Source organism: Clavelina lepadiformis, chromosome 6 (genome assembly GCF_947623445.1).
Source record: "Clavelina lepadiformis chromosome 6, kaClaLepa1.1, whole genome shotgun sequence".
Lineage (NCBI taxonomy): Eukaryota > Metazoa > Chordata > Ascidiacea > Aplousobranchia > Clavelinidae > Clavelina > Clavelina lepadiformis.
This window is the reverse complement of record NC_135245.1, coordinates 2327132-2350986: the sequence shown is the minus strand read 5'-3', so window position 1 is coordinate 2350986 and position 23855 is coordinate 2327132. Positions and strand designations below refer to the sequence as shown.

General features: G+C 39.7%; 1 protein-coding gene across 1 annotated transcript; it reads left to right on the top strand.

The window, feature by feature from the left end:
* Positions 1–12716: 12716 nt before the first annotated feature.
* Positions 12717–22064, top strand: LOC143462300 (RAS guanyl-releasing protein 2-like). The gene is made up of 18 exons (XM_076960407.1): positions 12717–13060; positions 14079–14556; positions 14727–14829; positions 15429–15488; positions 15564–15692; positions 16157–16316; positions 16616–16789; positions 17199–17315; positions 17541–17641; positions 17828–17936; positions 18556–18717; positions 18908–19012; positions 19234–19349; positions 19422–19569; positions 19716–19752; positions 20105–20275; positions 20749–21482; positions 21601–22064. Exons 1-18 carry the CDS (start codon positions 12887–12889, stop codon positions 21727–21729), a joined length of 3207 nt encoding a protein of 1068 aa, XP_076816522.1. The 5' UTR covers positions 12717–12886; the 3' UTR covers positions 21730–22064.
* Positions 22065–23855: the final 1791 nt, after the last annotated feature.

Genomic DNA, 23855 nt, shown 5'->3' with positions numbered 1-23855 from the left:
TTCCGTGTGTAAATCCGGCGGTTATTTCGCTTATCCGTTGAGGCTTTCCGTACACCAGCATACAAATTTCATCAAAGAAATAAAATAAACCAAAGAACAAAATCAAAACTTTTGCCTTAAGATTAAGGGACGGAGATTGAGATAACGATCGTATTACAGTCAAGCACGAAAAAGAGACGAAAACTTATTGCCTTGATTGAATTAAGCAGGCCATTTTGCACTTACCGCAGTTACAATATCAAGCCGTCGTGGCGACATAAGGGAACACAGTGACGGCGACATCCGCTGTTAAAATTGCGGAAGCCTTAATCAGGCTACTTGGTTTGAGGTAACCCTGTGAACAAGGAGCTCTTTATGGTTTATACGCAAGCGAGACACTATGAGAGCAGCGGGGCAGTGTGTAAGGTGAAAGAATCCCAGAAAAGATCGTTTTTTCGATCGTCCTATGAAGTTGAGATTTAACATAGGTAGGACGTAACTTCGTCCAGCTTGCTTCTTGTCATTTGCTGTAAACCGCTTCAACTTTGTTTGTAGGACAAAAATGATTTTAGATCCTGTTTATCGTAATGAGTGGATTTATTGTGATAATTATTACGGACGGTCATTCAAAAACAAAAAAAGCTAAAATTCATCAGATCGATTTTTTATTCGGTAAATGTTGATATAAGAAAAAAAAACAAATATTTTAACGAAAACTGATGTATTAGAGACAAACAATGAACAGCCTTAAAACTGTTTGCATTATTGCGACGATCGATTTTAATCCTGTGATTAGACCTTAATCGCAAGTGTCTTCTAAGCTCATTTAAGCCAGGTAGCTCAGGCAATGTTTACAGGATGGAAGGAAGTTCCAACTTCAATAAAAACACGTGAGCTCTGCTGTTTGTTTCCATGTGATGAGTATCATACGTCCAAGCTGCCCAATTTGGTCGACCGAAAGTTACATTGTTAACTCGGTATCAGTTAACTTTCAAAATCTCCCTTATTCATCATGTCAAAGTAACCTTTTGGGTTTATAATCTTAAGTAGCTGTCAGGCTTAAGTACTAGGCTACAGGTCACGTCAATAACGCTTGCAAATCAGCTAATTGCTATTTTATTATTAGCCAACGCGTTTCCTGTCACATCACAGCTAACAGTTGTTGGCAATCTGGTAGCAGATGCGGCCACTACGATGACCCCGACAAAAATGAGGGTCGCACCGCACACCGGTAATTGTTGTAGCACTTAAACGCACAATAATGGCCCTTTGACTTTCCTTAGTAACAGTGCAAGTTACAGAGGCAGCTGTTATAGGTCTTGTACAATGTTTCCGAGTAGATCTCCATTCTCGGCAGATTTACTGTCAGTCGCACGTGGCTAACTGCGGAATACGCCAAAGTTGCAAGAAGTCTTCAGAACTGAACACGCTTTGTGTAGCGAATTCTCTGCATCGAAAGTAGAACAAACAGAAGCAAAGTTGACCTTTTCATGCGGTCAGGACGTCAGTTAAAGTGCACGTGCGCAACAGATTGTGTACAGGCGTAGGAAACTTTAGTTATTGACTGAATTTGCGCAGTTTTCGTTGCTGCCTGAACCATAAACAAAGTAGTCTAGTGTATAAATGCACAACCAAATGACGCCAGAGATTGAGTAGCCGGGGTCTAGAATGCAAATGCATCCTCTGTTTGTGCGGTTCTACAACTTCTACACTAGACCCCAGAATTCTATACTAGCTTGTGCTAAACAAACATTTTGATTTGATTTGACCATGTTGAGATAACGCAGAAAACTGAGAAAAGACGGTTTCAAAGCAACAACTAGGCTAAATGAATGTAGCCTACGACTTACTGCTCCGACTAAAAATTAAATTTTCACTCGTTACCAAAACTTACAAATTATTTGCTCGGTTAATTCGGGCATAGGTGAGTTTACACAAACCTAATTTTTTAAATACCTGGTGTGCAGGTTACGTCTTCGGGCGTATTGGCCAAGTGCAAACATTTTCCACGTTTTAAGTTTCGCTTATTCGCATCCTTGTAATAACAGACGACTATATACTGTAAGTTCCAGTTACTTTACGTTACGAGCAGGGCCAGCTGCTCACACGCCGCTTTATTTAGCCTATGGTTTGCCTACATTGGTACAGTTAACAGTATGCCCTCCAGTTAATGTGCAAAGGTTATTGATTGCACTAATATTTGCTTCACTGACGATGCTTTGTTGTCACTAAGTATGATAGCATGCTTTTATTGATGCGAACCAGCGTGCCTCCTAACAGTTGTAATTTTGACATGGTCTTGCTTTTATTGATGCGAGCCATAACAGGATGAGGACATCGTATTTTTTATGATCTGCAACAGGATGTCAAGGAACAGAAACAGGATAAAAATTTAAGAGATTGACCATTTCACCGTAAGTAAGTCACGCAGACTGTTGTTAAAGATAGGCAGTTAGGACAGAATAAAGACAATGGAAAAAGTTGAGTTTAGCTATTTTAGGTTTTATTAGAGTTAAAGTTAGATTAGAAGGTAGATTTAAGTTACTGTTATAACATTTATGTTAGGTTAACAAGAAACTGTGAAAAATAGATTTGAACACATGATCTTTTTTCCGATGGAATATAGCTGCAGTCGAAAACTAAGCACAGAAATAACGAAACGGTAGAGCTGGCGCCGAGGGCATTCAATGCAACCGCTAAAGTAATTGGTTTGACCTTTTGGGACCACTTTGGAATAAAACGTTTCAAGGTCTATATCAGGGGTCGGGAACCTTTTTGGCTAAGGGAGCCATGAAAGCTACATATTTTTAATTGTATTTCCTTAAGAGTCATATTATATTTTTCAACACTTAATGCAACTAAGCGTTTGCATTTTTAAGCAAAACCAACAATATTAGACAACGGTAAATGTCTGAATTTACTGAATTGGTTGGTTGTTACGTTATCGAAGATTACAGAAAAGGTTTTATTCGTAACAATCGTGCTAAGAAATGCCAGCTTAGATTTATCTACGAGCCAAATACCGTCATCAAAAGAGCCACATCTGGCTCGCGAGCCATAGGTTCCCGACCTCTGGTCTATATCATAGAACTTATTAAAATCGTTTTAAACTTGATCAACCTGTGGGGCGTTGAGATTGACCTTTATTGTGTCATAACGCGTTCTTTATTGTGCACAGTTACGTGAGAATTGCGATGATATTAACTGTCATTCAAGCGGTAGGAATGGAAACGCACATAGGCTGCAACTGCTAACATTTTACTTTCAAGACGAATTTAGACTAACGTAAATAAATTGGCGTCATTTATTTTCGTTTTTCTTGCAAAATATAATCCGAAGAAAACGCTTGTGATGTAACTACGTAAAATCCGCATAGGTTTCATAGCATTGTTGTTGGATTGAAATGTGTTTCGTATCGATATGGTTTGGAAAGAATGCACAAAAGTTTTGCCGTTTTGCACAAGTTGAGGTCGCTTGTAAGGACAAGCCCATAGGTGAACGAGTTGTTTGATTGATTTTGTATTCTAGTTCAAGCATCAGTGTTATCTTATTACAGATAAGGGGCATATTGCCGGTTGTAACAAGTAGTAGCATTCCACTTTCTGATAATGCTGTTACACGAGGTATCGGCTTGCAGCTAATGTGGTTGCTTCCTCGTATCTCGGTCTCTTTTTTAAATCATTAATTTAATTGTACAACTAGGATTGCTTTTAGCTTATAACGAAATAATGTTTTCAATACACCGCTGCACGTAGCAGGTGTATTTAATGCAGTTAGTAGTCATTGCATGCGAGGCGCTGTACATGTCATGATTAAAGGTATTGTTGATGGAATGATAAACTAAACTATTTATAGGTGCTTGAAAGTGTCGTTTGCGAAAGGCAATTCCATGTTCTATTTGCTACGATGTCAGGTATTAAACGCCAGTAAACTTCCTTGATTTAATTGTGAATTCCTTTGACATTCGTTCCGCTGAATCAACCGCATACACAAATTAGAATAAATTTTCTTGTTTAGCCGGCACTACCGACTTCTTCCAGCGACAAAAAAAGCGTTTCCTTGTCAGACCAAGTTGAGAAATGGTCACAATTAGCTTTGTTACGTGGGCGCAACTCAAGTTTATTGTTTCCGCCCAGCTATTGGTGCATGGCGTCAAAAAGGGTGACTTCTGTACGTTTGGAGTGTATTTTCCAGCACCGTTGTTACAGCATTATTATTAGATCGTCAGTAAAGTTTGGCTACATTCACAAGCTTTCGTTTTAAGAAATATGTCGTCATATTTCAGTTACTGTTTTCCTTTGACAGGTGTATTATATCATAAAACAAACAAATATTTCCGGGTTGCAAGCGCGTTATGACGTCAGCCTAAATTGAGCTTAATTTCGATTTCGCTTTAGAACGCAATTGAAATTAAATCCTCGTATTGGTACAATTTCTAGTTCAGAGAACCCTAAACCCAGCAAACTAATTCCACGTTCTTACAATGTGTTGGGGTTAAAAAGCTGTTATTATTTCAACAGAAAGAAGTGATTAAAGCAACCTTTTCTTTAATCACAGACATGTTTTGCTTTGGTAAGCTGTCATTTCGCCCTCACGACATTTCTTCCGAAGTAATCGTGATATATTTTCAAATTGCAATCGGTTTACTGCCCGAGGCTGGCGCTTATGAAAAGGTTTCGAATATATTTTGAACGAATTCTTCATAGCAGTTAGCAGCAAGAAATGTAGCCATATGTTTGATGTAACATTAGGACAAAAACTATACACAGCAATCAGTCTCCTGTCCCAGTGGAGACTTCAGGCTCGATACTAAGAACTCCCTTGAGAGAAGTAGTTACAGTTATTTATAGTTCATTTACGGTAAATAAAGTTAAGTACTGATAAGCATATACAGGTGATTCTTAGTCACGCTATTACGATTGTCAGCCAAAGGCCTTAATAGGCGTCTTGCGTTAACCACAATGGTCCAACCAACATGTATTAATATGAATATAGCTTGTTTGCCGGGAAATTTTATTTTACGTATTTGCTGAGAACTCAATTCCACGAACAATTTAACAGTTTTGCGTCATGCTGTGTTAGCCACTGACCTTATTGTACAACCGCGTATACAATGCCCATATACTTATAGGCTATTGTTGTCCGCAAATGACCCTATGATGTCTAATTAATAATAATCAGGTTCACTTAAGCTGCAAGGGATACCGCTCGGAATTATATAAATTTGCAGAAAATGAAATGGATTTCCACAGGATTGGGTGAATGGCTATAAGTTGTCTTGTTTGAACTGAGTAAAGCAATGCGTTGATGATAAAAAATAACGTTACCTGTACCACAGGTTGTGTAATTGCGTTAACATATATGTGCGCATGTCATACCACGTCATATCGCCAGATAACCGCGCATTAACCACCTTCGAGGAATTTAAACCCACCTGAATGTGGGTATTGGTCATTCATTTAGTTTTAACCAGTCAGTGTAAGTGTATACTTGCACACAATGTGTTTTATCATTGACCGGCGAGACTTCATACAGGAATGTTTCAGCCAGATATGCAGTAAATTAGTTTCAGAGAGATATATTTCCCATTTTGTTTGAAATGTTTCAAGAGTGATATTTAACTAAAACGACAGATTTTTTAGTAGCAGTCTTCACGTCTTTACTTCCGATTATGCACAGGTTTATCGATTATTATGAACGTTTTTGTACTGAATGGCACCTTTTCCAAAGTAGATTTGAAGATATAAATCTGTTGTAGATAGGCATGTCGATCAAATCGACATGTTATGATAATCATTCACAACTAGATATAGTTCATACCACAGCATAAAAAGCGTAAAAATCCTAAAATGGGGATTTTCTGTTGAGGGTCATAACACCCCAAGGAACTGGAACTTCAGTTGAACCTAAACGTTAGCGACCTTACCCTTTCACATGTCCAACGTAGACTTACGCTACCAGCTGAGTTTACTTAATAGCTACAGCCGCCTTATGCATACGTCATATATAGGTAGTTAGGCACCAGTATTTATCCTGTTACTCACCAAGAAGATTACGTAATTTCGTCGTATTCAGCTGGGTTGTTTGCAATGAACAACAACGATGAAATTTATCCCGTTGTAGTTGAAAGTAAGCTACTGCGCATTATCCTTTGCAAATCTTAGCTCTGCGCGCCATTGCATAGAATTTTACGTTTTGTTTCTGGGGAATCCCGAAGCTACGTCACTGGTTAAAATTTACTTATTGTTGTAATGTTTGACATTCTTTTTCGCCAAAACTCTGCTATATTTTAAAACGCTAGTATAAGACGCTTTACACAAACAAGTACCAATGGAAAACAGTGGACAAAGTGTACTAAAATAGACACACCCGATAATTACAGGGCTGACATACAGTATTTGCTCCTAGTTCTATTTATCTCTGAATTCTATGTTTCAGAGTTTGCTAAAATAGGTCGTGCTATTTCTTATAAAAATTCATCGGGTTTCAAACTTCGGCCATCATTTTCAAGACTCGGGATCTCCAGGTTTCCTTTACGTCGGTGACCGCCCGCGCTGTCGCTTTATTGTGACGTGACAAAAGAAGAGCGAAAATACACAATTAATAGCCGCCAAGCTTGGAAATCTTAAGAACTTTCCGTCGGTGAGTTATATAGACTTATTACGTTTCATGATAATGCTTTTATCTACTTCGATCATGTGATTTTAGGACTGTTTTTGCTTAGTCATCATTAATCCTTTTTATAGTTTTATGGTATATTCGTTTTATAGTTAAAAGTTTAAATTGTAGTTAATGGCGATAGCTTTTGGGAACCTTTGAGTCTCCGTCCAAACCGCAGTTTTATTTTTATCGTTGACAAGTTGTATAAATGAACTGGTGTATGTAATGATTTCATGGTATGGGATGTTTAAGCCAGCCTTGCAACCACTGCATCTTTGGGCGTGTCCTCTACATTTCGTCTCTTACCTCTGCATTCGATCTTTTTTCACTAGTTATAGACATGGTCATTGGAATTCCTGTTTTATCGCTTGTGCAATCTGTTATGACAAACGCATCCCGTCATGTATATGCCTTTACTAAATTATCCGGTCAAAATCTGCACAAAACCGAAGGATAAACAAATTCGAGTCAGAACTCGGCTTAGCCTCGGGAAGACTATGTCTCGATGCGCTGACGTAGGAGCGCCTCAAATGCGGTCGTCTGTTTGCGAAGATATGGACCACAGGTTCATTTTAAGAGGTTTAAGTGTTGAATACGCTTTAAGGTCAATTGTAAGATAAGCCTCGACTCCAAAACAACATCACACATACGTCGATGTTATCGGAATATGTGACACGCAAGGAAATTATTTGCCCTCTGGCTTCTGCCATAACCTGCCCAAACTTCTGCCAGTACGTCAGTGTAAGCCAGGGCGTATTGTCGCAGGTCACAGGCTGCAATTCGTGCAGAGTTTAAAAGACGTCATGCCTTAAAAGCATCTTTCGTTACGCAAACGGTTTGATGTGTTCTTGGCGTGCTGGTTAATTAGCGTTTATGGCTGAAGTCTTGACGAACCATCGGCCCTGACCTGGAAACAATGCGTTCGCCCGCTGTCTAGTTGCAGCTAATCTGAAGTGTAGTTGCAGCTAATGAAGCGTGGTGGTATGTTTTTCTAAAGCAGGACGGCTTTGACTTTTATTGTTCATAATTAACTGGTTTAGAAAGCAAAATTTACTTACCTTCGCTCTATGTGAGTGTTCAGTTTACAAGCAAGTTACTTTTTGACTTCCAATTTTAGCAAAGTATGCAATAAAAGGAAGCAATAATAACAATCAGTGTCAGCTACCAATGCAGCAGCAAAATTTTTGAATAATTGACGTAGTTTGTGCCTGGTTCAAAGCAGAAAAACATAAGCAAAGTTTCAAGTGGCCATTGTGTACTCAGAAACTATTGTTTCTCAGCTTTCGCTTCCTTTAAAATCGTTTATATCAGCCTTTGTTCCGTTTTACTTTATTTAGCATGACCATGTGATTTGTCTTCTGCATTTAACCCCTTCAGGACCGGCCGATCCATGAAGTCTAACCGGCTTTTAGCATCCGAAAACCCGTCTGTGTCTGTAGCGAGCGAGGCCTGTGACAAATGGACTTACGCGCGCTCTGTAGCGGTTACATACTTTTAATATTTTCACCGTAGCTTGTGTTGCAGAGCGTCGTTATGAAAACAGTATTAACAAAGTAGCGACGGCAAAGCAAACACACATATATAAATATTTTCGGTTCGTAGCTGACACTGAGCGGACGTTACGGTTGTAACAACTCTATTAATTTTATTGTCAGCGACAAAAAAATTATTTTACGACGTTATTTTTATGTCCAGCAGAATTTGTATCGATAATATCTTGGGTTTCAGTCATAGATTTGTGGTAAAAGCGTAATTCCTATTTTTAAACAGAGGCGTAAAAAGCAACATAACATCATGTTTTCAAATAGGTCAAAGGCGTGAATAAAGTAGCCCATTATCAGAAGTGGCTTTCACAGTGTGATTGATTGAAATCTGTCCTTTAGGCATTTTTAGCTCAAATAAATTTAGATGATGTCTTTGTACCTTTCTAATGTCAACAACATTCCAACAAGTCTTTATGACCGCATATGACCCTATTAACACCGCATGACATGTATGTGTAAAGTACAATAAACTTATGACGTAAGTGTCGTCTGTGCCCGTTGTGGGAAATATTTACTGTAAAGCACTAACAGATTCAGTAGCTTGTTTCCTCCTTTTAACTATAAATCGACCCCATACCAACTTACTGTTCATATATTGGGCCAACGCAGTCAACAACTTATAAATTTCGTGCGTTTTGGAATGCTTTTGAGGTATGTTCCCGATTTAACGAGCGAGGTGTTTTAGGTGAAAAAGACAGGGTCTGTTATTCCAAGGTTTAAAAGAACGCTATTTTCAGACGTTTTGCGGTTTTTGTTCGCCACGAGCGATACCGTCATAGCTATTAGATGGCCTTTCGATCCTTTGGGGTAGGAAAATATTTTGTAGAGGCGTTTTTTCGAAAACACTATCGCTCAAGAAAGAATCCCAGAACGTCACGTGACATTTTTATTGTTTTGCTTTGAATCGAAAATTACGTTACCGTAATTTAAATATTCCGTTATTAATTAAACGAAAACTAAGTTGACCGCGTTTAGCCTGGACTTATTTCCGTAAGTCCGTAGTATGTTTTGGCGCTAATCGAAACTTGAATCCAGTATAAGTTAATTACAACGCGCTTCACAATGAAATAATGGTGTTATGAATGTGCGCGTTTATACGCCCAGGTTCCAGCCACCAAGTTTGCCCGAGCCTACATGTTTACTCCTAGCTCTGACATTTCAATTGTGTCGATAAGCGTGGCTGGAAAAGGCGAAATATTGCGCGTAAACCCAATTTTCCATAATTATTTGCAAATTTTTTCGAGACCTTGCACTGTCAAAAAATAGAATACCAATACATAAACAATTGTCAGAAAGTTAAAACCGTCTAGCCTGGAATCTAGTACGAAACTACCGTAGTAACTGGTGTGCGCTATTGTTTTTCGAGTGCCTTGTTTTGATGGAAATGATCTTCTTGTAGCGAAGCAGCAAATTATGCGTATGAGTACGTGTGTACCCGTGACATTCAACGAAAGTAATGAGCTTGGGTCTCGACTAAGGAAAGGGTCATCAAGAAATTATTAGCAGTAGTTGCCGACCTCCGCGTATCTGAATTTTCTGCTTGAGCAGTTTCTTACGAAAGCTTTGAGATATCTTTATGCCTTACAAATTATTTACCTGTAAGAGTTATTAATGTATAGCGCGTTATAACATCCTAACTCTTTAGCGACGTCATGCAAAATATGTGTTGTCTTATCCGAAGCAAATCCTTTGATTATAAACCGTGACTCGACTTGCTGTAAGCTGAGTTCGTTAACTTTTATTTGGTTTTGTGACGTAACATTAATGTGGTATTTTCCAGTGACTGCGGTAGTAGCGACTTAGGCATGGCAAGAAGGAAATCTGCCCTAAAAGGTATTTATGGCGAAATGTTGTTGGTCTATTCACTGCAGTTACGACGTATTACCACAGTGCAACGGTGTCTCGCATAATTTTCGCAACAATGCAGGATTTATGGCGCGATAATAGCCAATTGTGACGTAGAAAGCGTATTTGTTCTGGGTTTATAAATTATTGAAATGGCTTTATGTGTTCCAGTCGCGCTAAACGTAAAAAACTTTGCGCAGCGCAAAAGTCACTGGCTATTTTCTGTATGGCCGAGAGCATAAGGTGAAAGACAAGCGTGCGCAATTGTGTGTTCCAATTTTAAACATCAGCCTGGCGGCGTATATGCTGTGATCTGTGAAGCGTTTATGATAATATTATGCCATCATAATGCGCCACGTGCACGTCATTTCCGTTGGTAGGTGCCAGCGCATTAGACAGGGGTATACGATGTTGGCTGCCGCATTTGCCGTGCTGCACACTGCAATGACCGTCTTGCGTAATGAGCGAGTATGACCTGTAGCTTTTTAAAGGGGCTTATGTAAGACCCGTATTGATTTAGTACTCTCGCCTAAGGTTTATGGAGACACTTTTAGAGCTTTGCCTGTACAGCAACGTTGTGTTGAAAATTAGCAAAATCCCATGGACAAGTATATGCAGAATAAAGACATGCTCTGACACAGATTTTAGAGTTCACAACCCAGTTGGAGCAGACGCAGAAATTGCTCACGACAACGCAGTACAAAGTTGTTTGTGTTTACTAGTTATAGCACGAGTTAGTGCGTAGCATGTGTTTTTTGCTAGTTTTATCATACGGGTTAATAGACATGTTCTAAATCAAAAGAAGCTTAGATGAACCGCTAGATTTAACATCCTCGTGACGTTGTTTACCACTGCGTTCGTATAAGGTCGCCCAATGATCAAAGAAGACTTTTGAATTTAGATAATCACAGCTATTTGCGTTGCATGTTCGGCTCAAGGGCGGCTTTCTACGTATAACTTTTAACTTGACACCGTCGTTTGATGCAATTGTGTTTTACGAAGAAATGTCACCAGCGACAAGTTTACGGTAATCTTAAACCGTTTAGCGCGTGTTTTTCTTTACGAAAAATTTTACTTGGCGCCGATTTGCAGGAGACATGGGTTTCATAACCGAGTTTCCTCGCAGGTATAAATTCCGCGCCAAGGCCTAGATTACGACAGTTAAGACAGATTTATTTGTGCTAGCCTGCATCTGCTTTAGGAATTGTGCTACAGCAAGCATGGTGACGTCATACTTGTTTACTGTGGGACGTATGTTAGTCTGTAATGCGATGTGGGCGATTTGGGCATGTTTTTTAACAAGCTGTTTCAGTTGTTGTTTACAGTGTGCAAGCTGCATAGCACGTAGGTGTGTGGAACTTACACGTAATTGAGTCATATACGTATGCCAGTTAATATCACGAGTAATATTATTATGTTGTCATTTGTGGCGGAAAACGATTAAACAAGTTATGCGATAGCTCGCTGTGAATCAGTTAGTTAGGTAACGTTACTTTTGCGTAACGCTAACAAAATAGCGACAAAGGTTGAAGAGAATACGCTCAATCGATTAAGCATAAATACAACCTGGCTGGCCGCAAACCGAAAGACATTTTTTATCATCACCATGTCTAAATATTGATTGAATTCCAAGTAGTATTACGCCAGTCCAGAGATGAGAGCACAGGACACAATGTTGTGCAAATCGTCACGGGTTTTACGCAGTAGCCATCCAAAGCATAGGTCACCTGTTTGCTGGTAGGTTACTAAAGCACCGAGCTATCCCAGAAAGAACTTTTTGGTAACCGGACCATATGGTGTTGTTCACAATACCCGCTTCTAGTGGTGAAATGGTGTCTGTGCTATATATATTTAGAATTTAGACGGTACATCTTAAGATAAGGCAGCCCTACAGTTAAAGAGGTTGTATAGCCAGTAGCCTCACAGCTGGTAGCAATGAATTATCCAGACCGTGATTGCCGCTACTCTTTTGCAAGGAGATTTCCTGCAGAAATTTCGTCAAGGTTTCCAATATTCTTAGTAACCGTCGGAAGTGCTTCGATTAATGGCAGGGAAGTTGCGCATGCGCACACAGGATTGTCCTCTTGTATAATCTGGTTAACGTGAGAAGACTCAAAATTCGTCATTTGTACCTTGGCGTAGTTTCCACAAAAAATTGGCAAGAATGGGATTTCTGGTGTGAGTGGATCGTACGCGGAGAGGTCGCTGTAGTGCTATTCATATCACGTTTATTTCAATTGGGCTTTAATACACATATAAAAGCGTATTCTAATTTTATTCGCTTTCTATTTAGTAGTAACGGCTCACCACAAGAAAGTTTTGATAACATGTCTATTCTGTACATCTGTTGTGCGGGAAGTCTCTCTACCGAATCGATATAAGCTGGTGATGTTTTCCATGCAGAAAAGGCAGGGGCCAAAATACGTGGGCTGTGTATTAACCCACTCATAAAATTGGCGCATGCCGCAATAGCGTGAGTGTTAAAGATGCAGTAAACAGTTTTCTATAGTTGTTCTTCGTTGCCATTACATGGAAACTGCTGTATTTGAGGTCTTCTTCCGTGTCTTGTTTGTTCCGTGTTGGTGCCTTTTTTTTTCTGACGTGACTTGGGCAAATCGGCTGTAGCATGCAGTTGCATAGGGCTTTTAGTTTAGTTAGATACTTACGTATTTGTGTTAAGTAACTATGCGTTTGGTCTTAACTGTAGGGATATTCTTAATATACCATATTATTAAGCTATGTGTTTTAGGTTATATTCTATGGCTTACTACCGTTTCTTTCGTTACAGACTGTTTGTAACGCTTTGAAGTATAAGTCGCTACTGTAATCTGAGGCAGTATTTATATTATGTTGTTCTGATGCTTGAAAATAACGCAAATATGCCTTCCAGTTTGTTTCAACGGATTTCTCACCGGCGTGGAAGCAGCAACAAATTATGTGACGACACCGGAGCTGGGAAAAAATTCCACAGACGACGCTCTACGTCATCTCTACCTCATAATAACGAACATTGTGACATCAAAATCAACAAGGTAATAGATTGTAACCGAATAACAACAGGCAAATTAAAACCTATGTAATATAATTGAGTCATATTTATTTATTACTTATGACCTTTTCATGGAATCAGAATTCGCCTGATTCTCTCAAAAAATAGCAGTGACGTAATAGTGGTTAAATTGTGCTTAACAGTTTCCACAATGGTTTCGTTTATCGCAAAGGGCGATGTGTTATGTTGTCAGTCGCCATAGAAGTCGAAAGATGAAGTACTCCAGGATTAACTCAACCAATTGGGAATCATTTATTGTAAAATGTTATAACGTAACGTTTTGAAAGATGTCCAATCGACATTTTTCTTCAAATAAGGAACTCATAGTGTGGGAGGGGTTACATTGTTATGATCGATGTTTGACTGTCATCAGTTGCCCTTTTGATGAGTCAGAGGTTTTGTCTAGCTTGCTTTAACAAAAAAACTTGGCTTTGGTGTTTCAAGCGCTTTGTCTAAATCGTGCAACCTAACGTACAGTATTCTTCGTTTATCCAATACACACAATTAATTTAAATAAATATTTATGTGAAAATCTCAATACCTTTACTTCTGTTTGAACGTTTTTTCTTATACCGTAAAATATGCTTCTGGAAACGTAGTGTTGAAAGGAGGAAGCTTTTTAAGAAGTTGCGTCACGCTGTTGTAAGAGAGACCCATGTCGCCACTTACCAACCCAAGTCATACGTAATACAGTGTAATGCGGATCGGGTCTTGTTACACGTTGTTACCTAGAATTATTTCATTGTTTTTATGCCCAACACTGTGGTCATTGTGATGTCACAATAGCTTCGTGTCGCCATGTACCTATAACCTCACTCTCACTTAAAATATTTATCACGTAGTGGCTGTGCAGGCCATAATCGTCCATTATATGTTATTGTGTAAAACGAGGGGCTACTCCCTTCTTATTGCTGTCTGTTAGGCCTTCTTGGACGTTTTGTAAATAAATTGCGACTTGTTTGAATTACTCTTCTTGATCTTTCTTGTATTTTTCCTCCCAGGAGGAAGTTGCCGACCTCTCACGCACTAGGACTAGGAGCTACACGTCCGAGTTTTCTCGAAAGTTCCATCGTCTGTCGCCGAGAGTCAGTAAGAAGCACGTTCCGACTTCGCCGTCACCCCTGAGCTCGAAGCCTACGTTGCCGGATCAGGACAACCTTTCTCCGGCTGAAGAATCAGGAAAATCCCGTCATCACCTGCGAGACATTGCCTTTCAGTTGATCTCCGTGAGGAAGCGGAGCTCCTCGATCATCGCAACTTCTACGGGGTGTAAGAACGGTTACAGGCCAGTCTGCCGTTCTCTGTCCCTTGCGCCGACGCCACGCCTAGCCAGGAATATGGCGCTTCACAACGTCAACGGAACGTCTCACAGGAGTGTCACTGCTAATGGTGACGTCACAAACACTACCCCACGTGACGAGGAAAGCAACCATCCTGCAAGCGTCGAATCTTTGGTGCGAAAATGCGCGGAATGCTTCGGTGAGTACAAAAAGCGTTCCTGACTGGAATAGGCTGAAAAAAATAGGCATCATAACCTAACGTCGCCCTATCGGCTCCCAGTGTGCGTTTCAATGTTATTGCTGTGGTGGTAACGTTACGTTTGTGCTGGTTATAAAATGCATTACAAATGTGACCCATTTTTTTAACAGACAACGACGGGAAATGCAGCAACGAGGGTTTTCCACGTCTTCTTTTTCTTACTCATCTGTGGTTTATGACGTCAGAGCAACTGATGGTCCTATTCTCACAACTATATCCTTTTCCATTCAATCTGACTTTTAATATTATCGTATTTATTTAGGAATTTTAGGGAATATTTCGGTGAAAGAAAGACGCAACTATTGCCCAATGGGTAAATGCTATTTTAGCCGTATATTTTCGACCGAACATAGTAAATAACAATTGTTTTAAAATTACTGCAAATATTTTATGAGTTTCAACTCGATACCAGGGACCTCAACCAAAGCAACTTAAATCTATATTTATAACAACAATTCTTAGTAAGGAAACAGCAAATGTGTGGGACGGTTTTCCTTCAATTGTAAATTGTTAAACAGTTTCAGTTTTCTCGGCTTTAAATAGTGCCTCTGACGCCCTAATTTAGCATGGGGCTTAATGCCAGCTTGATGTGGAATTCAATACACCTCCAGAAACTGACAAAATGCTCCGGGTTTGAACACATGGCCTGTTTAGTTGTGGTTGTGATCCTTATTATTAGGCACCTAGTGGGGCCTTTGTTCTATCAAACCTTAGCACTTGTCTGTTTCCTAGCTGCTACAATATTACGTCAAATATTTCATGTGATCGTGTGTAAGATTTTTTCTTAACTCTCATTATTGTGACGTCATCACGTATGAAGAAGAGAAGATTGCCACGTCAGACTTTCACAAACGGGTCTTTTATGCCATAAGGTGAAAACCAGTAACAAAATTTACCTAAAATCTTTTGACGTGGATTTTAACGGAAAATTCCCATTTTTTTGTCAGATTCTGGCTTCACGAATTCCCGCACATGTTCGATCTTGACCAGGCGCTAGTACGGGCCTTACAAAATCTACAGAAAGAATCTGAAAATGACCGTGAAGTTGACCCGTCGGTCATTGACCTCAGTAACAAGTGAGTTTTTTGTGACGTGACACTTATTCGATTATGACGCTATAAGTTCGCTGTCTTCGTTCGTTCTAAATGTGGAAATGCAACCTTTGAAACGTTTACAAAATGACGCTACTTCGTTATAATGGGTCTTTGTAGCAATGGAAGTTTAAAGTTTGATTTAGGTCGGTGATCTTATTACTAAAATAGCCAGATGTTTCTTGTAAAATAGGTGTAACTGCTGTTTTTGTAAAATGCCAGGATAGCTCAAAACATGCAGCACAGTTTTTGCGAATGTCGGTTCTTTTAAACATATATTGACTCCTTCGAATATTTCTAAGAAACAACTGTATTTTACAAAACATTTCGTAGCAACGTTGCGCCAAGAACTGTTTGCAATATACATCTCATGACAATCCCTTTAGGGCCGTTCTACAATTAGCAAATACCGTTTTTGACTCATAATTTTACCCCAAATTTGCCAACAGGAACTCTTACAAGTGGATGTCGGAAGCACACCTGTCCATCCGACCCAATCAAGTTAACCGGAAGCGACGTAAGGTGTCCCTCGTGTTTAATCATCTGGAACCGGCCGAAATAGCCATCCACATGTCGTACCTCGAGTACAAGAGCTTCAGACGACTGACGGTAGGTTTTTGAATGTAAATGAAAGACGTCATATCCTGTTTGTGGATAGCTTTCCAAAGGCGGCCGTGCATACAATGCGTTGCATTAAAATTGTCTGCGCATCTTTTGCATTCAACTGGGTCAGATCACATTTGATAGAAGAGACCGTGCCAGCTACAAACTGTTAGTACGTTGGTGCTCGAGTACTTGGCCGGTAGTCAGTCTTCAATATAGGGCATGGGGCTGCTTACATTGGTTATTAAAAGCACTTGCTCATTGTACGTTTTTTGCTAAACTACGTTTCTTTTCTTTGGATGCAGTTGTCCGATTTTCACAACTACGCTGTACACGGCGCCATCAAAGACAACCTGAAGCTCGAACGAGTCGTTTTTCTATTCAACAACATCACTCACTGGGTGCAGTGCATGATCCTTGATCATCACAATCCGCAAGAGCGCGCTGTTTCCATCGTGAAATTCGTGGAAATAGCCAAGGTTAGAAAATGGAAAATTTTAATTGCAACAACATTTCGTCAAATACACGATAACACCGCCACATTGGGTATCAGTCTCTGCGACCGATTGCAGCCTATAAGCAAGTGTCTATTTATAGCGGTTGTAAATTATAAACAGCTATGATTGACGGAATTGCCCGCGGAACTGCTTATCAAAGTAGCTCCTTATGCAAAGCATAGATGCAACTCGAAAACCAAATGCAGCAGGTTTCGCTCGCATGCAAAACAATTGCAAAAATTCACGCGGTGCAAAGTTTATTACTGAATATTCAATTTTTTAGCTGACTCAGTCAACTGTGTGGGGTCTTTTTTTAGCTAATTTATTGATCGGTCGTTTTTATCAACTGAACTGCTTCACTTTCTTACTTTATTTTTGTAATTTTTGGTAGAAATTGTTCGCAATGCGAAATTTCAACACCCTGATGGCGGTGGTTGGTGCACTGACGCACACTGCGATAGCCAGACTCAAAAAGACAATGGCTAACGTGCCAAAAGACACTTTGAAGGTATTTAAATTTCATCGCTCTTTTACTATACTGTATATACTTCAAGCCTATACTTCCAAATTTAGACGAAGAGGCTCACGTTATTTATTTTAAGCCGATTATTTTGCGTGTATACGCTCGATGGCTTTCAAGTCAAATTTGACCGACTGAAAATTCTGTCTGAAACTTTAAAAGTCAAATCGTTGTGTGAGTAGGTCTTAAAAGAGTACGTTATTTTTTTGTCAGACTTTAGAAGAATTCGTTGAACTCCTCGACTCAAAAGCGAATTACACCGGCTATAGACGAGCTTACCAGTCGATCAACAACGAATTTAAAATTCCTGTCATGTAAGTGTCATTAGCGTTGTCATTGGAGTACCTTGCCTTAATGTTACCGATTATTTCATCTTTTTACGCTACCGACTGCTGGACTATGTAGTTCATTGTTGGAATATTTGTGAGCGCGTGGCCTGTAGTGAGTTTTTTGTTCGTTGTGAAGCCATGCTATGTCACACTGCAAACTTATATTTACAGCGGAGTCTTGATGAAGGACTTGATTGCGCTTCATGCTGCGTATCCTGACCGTGTTGGGGATGGTTTGATTAATGTCAGGAAAATGAACCTCATCGGCGGGATTTTCCAGGTAAATTTCTCGCGGAAATCCGAAAATCCCCCTGTGCTTCAGCTACAGGAAAAAGCTTGAAAATAGCCCAACGTTAAAAAATATAGGCAGTTTTTGTTCGTGTATCGTTGTGGTGAACCGTTTTTCGCTTCTTACAGCGTCTCGTGAACTTTAACGATGTCTAGTATAGCAACATTCCGTAGATATCAATCCGTAAAAGCTAGCGGTTCTGCAGAACGATAGGGTTGACGCGCAAAAGAAATAATTGACTTCGGCGGACGTCGATAGTTTAACCCGCAACTACAAGTTCACCGCAGTCATGTGACATTAGCTATTTTTTTGCCTCCATACTTGTTTATTGTTATCGTCATTCATTAATTATCGATGTCTGCATCATCACCTTCGTATATACAGTTATCACATATCAAGCCGTGTTTAGACACGCTAAATATAACGGATCTGCGTGCGATAGTTTAAAATTATGAACCGGTCGTGATTTACAAAAATAACCATAATTCTGTAAATTCTGTAACAACTTTTATTACTTTCAACCTTTGCTTATTGGTGGTTTAGAATACTCTGGGTCACGAGTATCGCGTTTGAATATACCAGATTCCAGTTTTATCATTTCTATTTGCAGGAGTTAATCGGAATTCAGCGCTTCACGTTCCCGTACGAAGTGAACAGAGATTTGGTAAACACACTTCGTGTCTCTCTCTACCTCTATTATAGCGAAGAAGAAATTTACCAACTCTCCAGCGCGCGGGAGCCCAGAGACGTGAAGTACAGCACGTCTGGATCGGTAAGTGAAGTCTTCTTGTGTTAAGCTTATTAACAGCTTGAAATCGCTACATGCCATTTATAGATGCTTGCCACACACTTACCGATTTTTAACCGTAGTATTAACTGCGGTTGCAATAATGCGGCTTACTGTGATGTGATAAGAAACACAACGGAGGCAATAACATGGTTTCTTTGGCGTTTGATTCCAGACACCAGTTGCCAAGCCCCTCAACATGGGTTTCGCCGAATTTACCCGATACACTTGCCTACTCGACAGAAAACTGATCAAGCAGCACGTCACCGCCATGGTTGCAGTAAGTGACGTCACTGTAATACTGTTTATGACAAAACAAAGTGACCGCATGTGCGTATTATGATGACCCAACTTAAACTGAATACTGTATTGGGAATCGTATTCTGCTAATTAGGCTTAAATGAACATGAATTTGGTGTCGGGGTAATTCTATGCGTTGCCCCATTTACATTGTCAACCCATTTCGATACTGTTTTGATTATTACTGTTTTTTTGTTGCAGTCGGTGTTTAAGGCTTACGATCAAAATTCTGACGGGTTCATTTCTGAAGCCGAATTTGAGAGTTTCATCAAAAACTTTCCAGGACTCGATTCATTCGCCATTGTCGATATGGATCGGTAAGTTTGACCTTTTCGTGACCTTTAACACGGTTAAAGTTGTCCTGGTTACTCATGTTATGTTCCGTGCAGAGACGGCAAGATCAGCATGCAAGAGATGGTCGATTATTTCCTAAAAATAAGCTCGACGAGGAGGAATGAAGTCTGCCAGAGTTTCAAGCACGACTTTTCCGAAACAAACTACTTCCACCCGACATTTTGCGAAGAATGTGGCAGACTGGTACGACAATATCTGTTAGTTTTCAAACTATTTCCTCCGCTAAGCTTAAACCGCTGTATTTAATGATTTTTTTCCATCCCTTATCTCATTAGTTGTTTTTGCTTCGAATGTCTCGATAGTGACCGAATATCTTGTATCTTTTTTAGTTATGGGGCCTGATGAAGCAAGGTTGGAAGTGCAAAGGTAAGTTGTATCTTAATTAAACTATTTCCTTCTCACATAAACATAAGCTATTACTGTAATGGCGCAATGAAGAAACGTCTGTTTTCTCCTCGATGACGTAATAACTCGTTACTATGCGACGTGCAAAATATGTGGGACAGTCTCGATGAATTATGGATGCCGTAGTTGCATTTGCTTTGACTTTTGAAGGCTTTTGTGCATTTTTTTAAACATTGAAGGAAAAACGACTAGCACTTTTTTTTATGACGTAACAAACACCCTAATATAAAGCGTTTCGCACGAAATATAAGCTCGCTGATTTTGGTGGATTTTCAACAGTAAAACGCAGTAAACTTTAGTTGTTTTTTGGTAGATTGTGGAATAAACTGCCACAAACACTGCAAAGATCGAATTGTGCAGGAATGCCGACAAAAACCGAATTCTAAAAATGGAAATTCGGCGACCAATTCCTTGAAAAAATCCGAAAAACCTACAGAAAAGTCGTCTTCAATCTCATCTGAATCTGATTTCTCCATAAACGGTGGTGAGTGCTACTTCATAGCTTTCGTTGTAACATCGTAGTAAATTGAACTGAGTCATATAACCCAAACATCTTTCAAGACTTTTAAACTTGTAACTTAGGTTTAGGTGACGCCAAACATTAACATAACAACGTTAGACAAAACGACCGCTACCAGTATATGACGTTAATGCAGTATTTGTCCCACACAATTAACAAGATTAGGACAAACTTATTTGACACACTTTCAGTATCTCGCCATGTCCATGTATCTGCTGGCATCTATTACGTCATAATGTAATAGAGAAAGACCAATTGTTGCGAGGACATTGTGAATACTGATGGCTTGTAGTAATGGCTTCCTGATTAGAATTGAATGCGCTGTCCACTTACCAGTCTTCGGAGTTAGAACGTTATCCATCTTCCACTGCACCACTTGAATTATGTCCGATCTTGAGAATGAGAATTTTCGACTGAAAAATCGCTTTTTTTCTTAGATTTGACCGACTCCAGGAAAAACTCCACCTTTGAAGACGAAGCCTTCGAGTTGCAATCCCCGAAACTGACAAAAGCAAGCGACGTAAAACGCTCAATATCGTTAGCGGCCGCTGACGTAACATCCGGTTCGTCAAAACTGTATCCAGGAGATAATCGTCGAGCTAAAAGCACCTCAAAGACGCCACCGCCCGATCGAAAATCCAGCACCTCTACTTTGCCACTAGATGGCAGTCGCATTTCGTTCCAGAGGAAAATGCAGAACATTTTGAAGAAGAAAACGTCGTCAAAACGTCTCGGGCACAACACCTGGACCCAAACGGCGGAAAACTCGGCTCCACCATCTCCTTATAGCGCAAGACTGCCGACGGTTGGGGATAACGAGGGTGAAGAAACACGACTAAAAATACCGGATACGAACGGTAAAGGTTCTTCATTTTTATCCGTTGATCGGCACACGAACTGCAATAGACATCATATAAGTCAAAGCACAAACTCTATAAATTTCGGGGAACGAGTCACGGTGGAACGGCGAGACAGCGGACTCAGCGATTGTAGTTGTTTGACCGCCTCCGCGTCCGCCCCGGCTACCCCGATGTACTTTGAGAAAAACATCGGGATTACGAGTTTTCTATACCCGGTGACACCATCAACCAATGACTCGAAGTCGCCGTCACCTACAGAGACATGCAGTTCAGGGGTTTCGGATCTTTCACTTTCCAGTAGGATAGACACGGTAAGTCAAATACGCAGTAATATGGCCTGCGGTTGTAGTATACGCAGTAGCGGATACCTGTTATCTGTGTAATTTAGACAAATTTGCTTATTTTAGTGTCAACTTCGTAAATTTGTAGAAATCGTTGCTGGAAGAAAACGACCGACTTCGATCCGAAAACGAGCAGCTTAGTCAGAAGTTAAAAACGTCACACGAGAAGGTCGCAGAACTGGAAGCGAAACTTGGCCACTATTCAAAATCAACATGATATTTATTGAATTTTATTTTTCGTTTCACAATTACAAGTTCTACTGGAAAAAATGTCTTCGCAATGTCTCAACCTGTTTTATTCAAAGTAGCAGAAAAGCCCACAAAGATATTCATCGACATATTATATAATTTTTATAAAATTTCTATGTTTTTCTTCTGGGACTGTGTTTGTCAAAAGTTTTTTTTTATTTGGATGTTCCAAGCAATTTAACCAGTGCTGCACATTTTCTGTTCCTTGCCATTTTTTTCTCGTACTACCAACTTGTGTTTATTGCTTTATACATTTACGAATGAAATCAAAATTTTTCAATAAAATTTTGCAAAACTTTACAATTTGGACAAAAGTGACAAAGAATTAATAAATAGCCCATTCCTTATAGCCGGCCAGTGACCAGAATCAAAATACTGATCTCTCTGCGTTATTAAAACAACATATTTATGGCGGACATTTCTCAAGCACCATGGCTTTATATTTTCTAGCAAAGAGCAAGTCCAAAAAAAATTTGGCCTTTAAATTAAAGAAAAGTTTCCAGTAGTTATACTGGAGAGAGGATTTGACTTCAATGGTGTGAGTTTGTGACATAATTGGGGCTCTACCTTAAAACCAAAAACTAAATAATAACGAAAATAATAGTTTCTCTTCAGAGCCAAATTTGTCTTCTAAGGAAGATGTTGGGGGAAGCAGCTGAATAAGAGCTCAATTAGCAGTTTTTATTGGGTTAAACTTCGTTCCCCAAACGTTTTGTTTATCGATACCCTTAGGGACTTTTTATAGGTTTGCATGTACCCCTAAAATCTTGGATTAGTGCTCCAATTATATTACCTTCGTTTTGCAACACTGCGTGCTCGAGTAGTCAACATAAATTGGTTAGTGTTGTCTTCTATAACTTTACTGCTCTTATGAAAATGTTTAATCCTTCTACATGACGAGATGTGTTACTATGAAAGGTATCACAAACGCAAAATCTACAACGTAGGGTACACAGCCTCGCCACATTTATTCATTAGGAGTTTAACACGGTCTCCATACTTGGAAAGTATACATAGTCAGTCAACCCTGCCCGCAGCGGCAAGGCAGCAACCAATTAATTGTGCTTGCTGAGCACTCGTGCGCATTGACAACTCCAACTACAACATCAATAACATATATAAGTGTCATTCTTGCAAATGACCCTTTTGTTGCAACCTTCGTTCCTTCCCCCAGGCTGTAGGCCTACGCTTGCGACTGTCATCACGTCGACTGACAATGCAATGACACTAACAGCTAATACTTGGCTACCCGGGCAACAAATATTGTAACAACTTGGCCCTTCTTTCCAGCCCAAAAGAGACAATCTCTTCCATCTTGCTATCTATCCGGGTCATGCTCACTAAGATCTTTGTGACGCTATAATACTTATAGCACAGGACACCATACGAACGCATCATTCACCGTGCGGGTACTTTGAATGTGGTAACTTATACTGCTCCTTTCTTTATTTCTCTCTAGGCAAGGCTTTTACCAGAGTTGCACAACTTGGCTGGAAAGACTCAAAAGTAAGAAGCTAAAGCAGTTGATGGAATCCGTTAACACCATCGACATCTCAAGAAAGAAAGAAATGGAGAAATGGAAGCACCAAAGCAAAATATGGTGCATTCTTAACAGCCTTAATGCTGGCTGAACAGCTCGCTCTCTTCAACTGTGCTTCAACTTTGCGAACGCCATTTGAGCTTTGCTAGTAAAAACGGGCATGCAGTAGACGAGGGACCGCAATCATCAACACTTGTGGCAAGTGTTTGACACGTGGAGACAGAAATACTTGAAGACAAAAACATCTCCGTCAATTGTTCAAGTAACACACAAATTTTACAACAAGTTATATTGCCATCACCCCATATCGCCATCTATGCTGCAGCTAGAGCTCCCCTAGAAAGAGTTTTTATTATAGAAGCAATATTTTCCTATGGGATACATGCATCACGCGCATGTTATATAAATGGCCTAAGTGTACAATAACCTGAAAATTAAACAAAAATAATCCACGTGCAAAAGCTATTGAACGCGCATTATACGACCTTACAAAGCCCATACATATCATTTGGAGTATTTATTACTGTTGAATTTGCCTAATGCAAGAAGGCTAA

Coding starts and splice junctions, on each gene's coding strand:
- LOC143462300 (XM_076960407.1), top strand. CDS start 12,887: ATGCTTGAAAATAACGCAAATATGCCTTCCAGTTTGTTTCAACGGATT. Junction 19,570..19,715: donor GCGAAGAATGTGGCAGACTG/GTACGACAATAT, acceptor TATCTTTTTTAG/TTATGGGGCCTGATGAAGCA. Junction 20,276..20,748: donor TGATTTCTCCATAAACGGTG/GTGAGTGCTACT, acceptor TTTTTTTCTTAG/ATTTGACCGACTCCAGGAAA.